This window comes from Pterocles gutturalis, unplaced genomic scaffold (assembly GCF_000699245.1).
Source record: "Pterocles gutturalis isolate BGI_N339 unplaced genomic scaffold, ASM69924v1 scaffold29458, whole genome shotgun sequence".
In the NCBI taxonomy this organism is placed as follows: Eukaryota; Metazoa; Chordata; class Aves; order Pterocliformes; family Pteroclidae; genus Pterocles; species Pterocles gutturalis.
Genome location: NW_010118945.1, coordinates 3136 through 8548, shown reverse-complemented (window position 1 = coordinate 8548; position 5413 = coordinate 3136). Strand labels below are relative to the sequence as shown.

The 5413-nt window shown below is 47.3% G+C and overlaps 1 protein-coding gene across 1 annotated transcript; it reads right to left on the bottom strand.

Annotated features, from left to right (window-relative positions):
* Positions 1-897: 897 nt before the first annotated feature.
* On the bottom strand, positions 898-3331 carry CCRN4L (CCR4 carbon catabolite repression 4-like (S. cerevisiae)). The gene is made up of 2 exons (XM_010076409.1): positions 3025-3331; positions 898-1999 (listed from the first exon to the last, which is right to left on the bottom strand). The coding sequence occupies exons 1-2, from the start codon at positions 3329-3331 to the stop codon at positions 1164-1166; spliced, it is 1143 nt and encodes a 380-aa protein (XP_010074711.1). The 3' UTR covers positions 898-1163.
* Positions 3332-5413: the final 2082 nt, after the last annotated feature.

Genomic DNA, 5413 nt, shown 5'->3' with positions numbered 1-5413 from the left:
TCATTTTCTGGCACAGTAGCACGTTTGTAATCCATATATGTGATACCTATGTCATACCAATGAGCACCGTTTTGTGCACAGGAGTTACTATACTAACACAGCTCTGTGGTAGCCTAAGTGCTTAGCCAGAGTTCCGCTGAGCCACGGAAAGAGGCTCCTGAACACTTGTTCCTGTATGATTTCAAGTCAGATGAAGGATCACCAACTTCTCCCAATAAATAAATTTTATCTTCTAACAGGTTCCAGTGTCGCTTTAGATTCTGACGATAAATAAAAGAAAGTCTTTCAACATGAAGATTGGCCCTTTACTGAAACAGCAAGATTGACAAGACTACAAATTAACCATTTAGAAAAGTAATCCTTGAAGCAGAGGAGAAAAAACTCCCTGGTTAGGTGTGTCCTCTGGAGGGAAGCACAGAAGAGACAAAGGTTAACAGTCACTGTGTATACGTACCTACAGGTCGTACGTGTGTAATGGACACATGCACGTTCAGCTGGAAAGGTGAGGATGTTACTGTATGATGTAGTTAGCCTCTATTTCCTCACTTGCTGTTACTGGAGAGGGCCTTCCTCACCCTGCGCTATTACCCATTCACTTTTAATGAAACTGTCATCTCAAGTCATGTAAAAATGAGAAGACAACACCAGCATGAGCTTAGATTTGTTCATGTCTAAACTGCATTAAGCTTCCTTTGTATTGCCACAAAAAAAGATTTAAGAGAATCTCACTGAGTAACTGAGCCTTGTTCCCTTTGGTACTTGCAAAAGGCTAACATGAAATAAATAAGATCAGCATGCTGTCAGGGCAAGTTGTTTTACAAACACAAGTGGTTTGTTTTAAATACTAAGGCCTCCACATTCATTAGAGGATTTATGCCTTAAACATGGGAGTTAGTGAAAGGATAATGCTCATTTGCCTTCCGGTTTCAAACCCTGACATGGCAAGAACGCCAGAATGAGAACACTGACTCCTTTCGTCCTCCCTTGGGGGCTCCAGATTAACAAGCGCTGAACAGCAAGTGTAACTCCAAACAAGTGCCTGAAATAATGTTTAGTCAACAGTATTTCTTCATCCTTCCGTAGCTTCCGGCTTCAAAAGTTTTCTTCTAAAATAAAGCAGTGGTGAGTTAAGACACTGCAATACCAGGTGGCATTCCACCACATCACAGCAGTCTGTCGGGGTCTTGATTAAAACTAAAGTCACACACCAGAGAGAGGTGATCAGAGGGGTAATTAAATGATGGCAGCCTGTTGGGCCCAATTTGTTCTTCAGTCAGCAGGTCAAGGGCTGAGTTCACATTCAAGGCATGCTGGGAATACCAGATATAATCCAGCGTGTGCCGGCACTCTCCTGAGGGCCGGATCTTCCACGTGGTGTACGGGGGCTCTGACTGCCCGTCGGGGCTCAGCAGCTTGTACGCGCTGTTTAAGTTGAGACTGGAGTTGGAAAATTCTCTGTAGACCTCCTCAGTTGGCTCCGCGTTGAAGTCTCCGCAGATGATCAGAGGGATTTTCGCACCTTGGGTAATACTCTTCAGGTTCTGGAGAAGATCGCAGCCTTGCGCAGACCGAAACCTCTCCCATCCAGTACGAGCTTTCAGATGAGTGACGGCAATGCAGAACAGTCTTCCAGTTTCATTGCACTTCAGCGTCTGAGCTATGGCCACTTGGTTGGTTTTCAGCTTCATGGCGGTTAGCCGGATGTTAGCACTGTTGATGAGCTCAAAGCGGTCTTTGAGGAAAAACAAGGCGCAGCCATCCGGCCCATTGTTCTGTTCCACATCTAGGCACGGGGACCATGGCTTTGGGAAGAAAGTACACTGGTAGCCAAGTCGGCTGAGGAGTGGCTGGAAGGTGTCAAAGTAGTGGTCGACTTCTTGCAGGCACAAGATGTCAGGCTTGTACGCAAGGATTTCCTCCAGGATGAGGCATTTCCTCTCTTCCCATTTCAGAGCTTCCATGGGGCACTGAACAAAGTTGTCTTTGCCTTCTCCGAGAGCTGAAATTAGCAGGGAGGGGGAGAAAAAGAAAAACAGACATTACAGATAGGTAAAATGAGCTGTCTTCCTCCAAGTTTCTCAGAGGCCAGAGCAAAGCTCTGCCCTTGGGAGCCAGCTGCTACCTTGCAGCTGCTTGCAGCCCAGCACGAGAGGAGAGCAGGCAGGCTATAACAGAAGTTATAACAGAAAGTGACATGAGGCTTTTGCAACACTTCGCTTTCTCTGTAAAACACATGTGCATCTGTTTACATGCAGGTGATGGGTTTTTCAGGAGTAGCTGCTGACTTTAAGGGTGCCAGGCTTGCCAATGGGTTTGAGAACCCCTTCTCGAAACACTGAAGTCTCTAAAAAAAAAATTAAGTTCCCTTTATAGATACACATTAGATTAAAGACTTCTTCCCTCTCTTCCCAAAAGTTATTACACTGTGGCAAGTGCTTCTACATGTGGCTGCCACAGCTTAAGCCTAAGAAAAAAAAATGCATTAGTGTAGAACTGACTGAACTGCCCACCCCAAAAGATTTTAATGTGGGGCTGTTGCATAAGTCAACTTACAGCCTTGACTTAGGGGCCTGAGAAATAATCAGTTAAAATTATTTTGAAGAATTAAGAATTCCCATAACAGATCTGAGTCCCTGAATAGTTCACCAGTACACAAATTGGAAAACTGTAGAGAAGCTTTACAAAGTATAAAACTGACAGAGGAATGAGTCCTTTCTGGAGGTTAACAACTATCTAAAAGTGATGGGTCACAGCTTTTTGAATAAACCCAGTTCAGTTAAGACAGGCATTCAGAGCTACTCTTGGCATCATAGTGACAAGGACAGACCTTTTTTCCTCACCTATAGAATGGAGGGCAAGCCACTACTATTTCAAGTGCTGAAAATCTCCCCCATGGTCCTCAGTCAGTTTACCTCACATAACTCACCTCTCTCCCTTTGCTCTGCCAATCCCAGGCATGCCTAACTATGTAGGCACATCTGCATTTGAAGGTTTTCATTGCTGTATGGGAGAGGTAGCTCCTACCTTGGGCAAGGATGTTCCACTGCATGACCCGAATGGGGCGGTGATTACTATCTGCATTTTTCTTCAGGTCCACAAAGTCCCTCTGAAACCTGGGTGGACGTTTCTGCAGAACGATCTGACATTCCTCCAGTAAATCCTTGGGGTCTATAGGATCCAGCCGTGCCGAGTCCAGCTCCTCCAGGCAGTCCTGGTGCTGGGACACGGCGCTGCTGCTCAGCGTCTTGGCAAGTGCGCTGTAGAGCCGGCTGGTGCTGTTTCCCATGGAACACACTGGAAAGGAAAAACTAGTGTTAGGGATGTCTGCCATGACTCTTCCCACCACTTAGGTGCCTTACAAATAACCTGGCTACAGCGCCAGCAATTTGCAGTTTATGCAGGAGCCTGTTCCTGAATTTGAGATAAAATAAGGATGCAGAGAGAAGGTTAGTTCTGTCCAGTCTCCTCCTGTTTTGCTTGTTATCAGAGGCTGCTAACCTCTGCAGCGTGCAAACTGTCTTGTTTCAGACATCGTGCACATGTCTTCTAAGAGAAGAAAGAAGTCTTTCATCCAGAATAGCAGGGCTAAGATTATCTTCTGCACGTGTTGTCGGAAACAGAACAGAGCGTACCTTTTCCCTCCTCACAGAGAGCCCAGCAGGTAGACAAATACTGCCTGCTCCTTACTTCACCTGCACCATTTGTCTCCAATGGAGACAGCTCTCCGCACATCCTGGTACCCGGTGCTTATCTGGGATGGCTCCGGGCTGCGGCCCTTCTGCCCACAGAGCAGCCATCAGTGTGACTCATTCCCTCAGGCTAATATTTAACAGGAATCTCTGATCAGAGCTTCATTTGCCCCCGAAGCAGCAATGTTTTAATGAGTGAGGAGCAGCCAGATGCTTCTCCTGGCTTAGATCTCAGGCTAGGGAGTGGCAAAGGGGGTCTCTCTGGCTCCCCTTCATGCCCCTATGCTCATTCCCCTCACCCTCTTTCCGCCTTCAGCTCTTTGCTCTTTGTGCTGTGCTCCAGCTTTGCAGCTTCCAGCACACCCTGCAGTGCTCCCCAGTCCCCATCCGGCACAGGGTCACACAGCTGCCACAAGGTAGGGGGCTGTCCCTCTGCTCAGTTTTGCCCTTTGGCTTAGCAGGCAGCTGCCACCCTTTCCTGAGCAGGGGTCAAGCAGCAGAGCCATCCCTGTCAGAAAGCAGCCCTCATGCTCTTGGGCTAGAAAATACTTTCTTCTCCCCCTTCCCAGGAGCACAACCAGTGCCAGTGTGTGGTTGTAAACGCCCCGAGGCTTGCTTCCTGCATGCACCCAGGAGACCCCCAGCGTTAAGGGCCGGGCTGCGGGGTAGCTGCAGAGGAGTTTGCAGAGTGTTCACAATATTCCTACACATCTGCAGCACGTCCTTGGCATGGCTCTGCAGCCCCAAGATCTCTTCTATCACCACCAACACTTCCTTCGGAGGGAAGGTTTTGCTGTGAAGTGCCACCCTTGCTGCAACACGTGGGGAGTACTTGAGAGGAGGCTGTGTTAGCACTTCCCATGCTCCGAGGAGCACGCCTGGAGGCCTGGTTTCCCTTCAAACGTGGGCAGGAAGGGCAGCACTTCCCCCACAGCAACTGCACAAGAGGCAGCACTGACAAGATTTCCATTCCTGCCTCAACTTAGTGACTCTGAACGCATTTTGCAAAGGTAATCTTGACCAAAAGAGCTTCAGTATTGCATTGCTGTTGGCCCACACCTGTTTTTAAGCAAGTTTATTTGTATCTGAGTTACTTAAGAACAGAAAAGAGTTGTCATATCACACTCACATTTTACAGCAGGTTTGGGGTGCTTCCCAACACTTGCACGTTCAGCCTTTGCTGGCCTGAACTGCAGCATTACTGATCATAAGAGCTGGTGACAGATATAGGACAGTGACGGACCTGGCTAGAGGGGAAGGCAGGAAGATGGAAGCCCTAAACGTTCAGGAAACATGTTTGGAAGGAGTAAAAGAGAAAAGACAGACCCTGCAGCAGGAGTCTCATGTCCTTGTCTTTAGGAAAACAGGTACTTTTTATTAAAGATGCTAAAAAATAGTTGGTTTAACATACATTTCAGATGTGTAAGCCAGTGGAATTCTGCCTCTGAACAGTTCTAAGAAAGCTGCAAATTGGGAATTTAAATTGGACACAGGACATCTCTCCCCACCTCCACTCTTCTATTTGAAGTACCAGGAGCTCCTTGGACTGAAATGGGAGCTTGGGCTCACAAGCGTGAATGTCTTTCTAGGGGAAATGTTTAAAGTGTTTCAGTTTCTGCGGTCTGTCTTAGTGTACAATTCTCGTCAAGGAGCCAAGTAGAAGAAGTGACATTTCATAGTGAGGAAGTGGGCACAAACGTGAAATCCCTAACCAGGACCCTGAG

Bases quoted from the DNA above. Each gene is read 5' to 3' on its own strand.
- CCRN4L (XM_010076409.1), bottom strand. From the start codon at position 3,331: ATGGCAGACATCCCTAACACTAGTTTTTCCTTTCCAGTGTGTTCCATG. The intron at 2,000-3,024 runs GTAGGAGCTACC...TGCTAATTTCAG, and splicing joins GTGGAACATCCTTGCCCAAG to CTCTCGGAGAAGGCAAAGAC.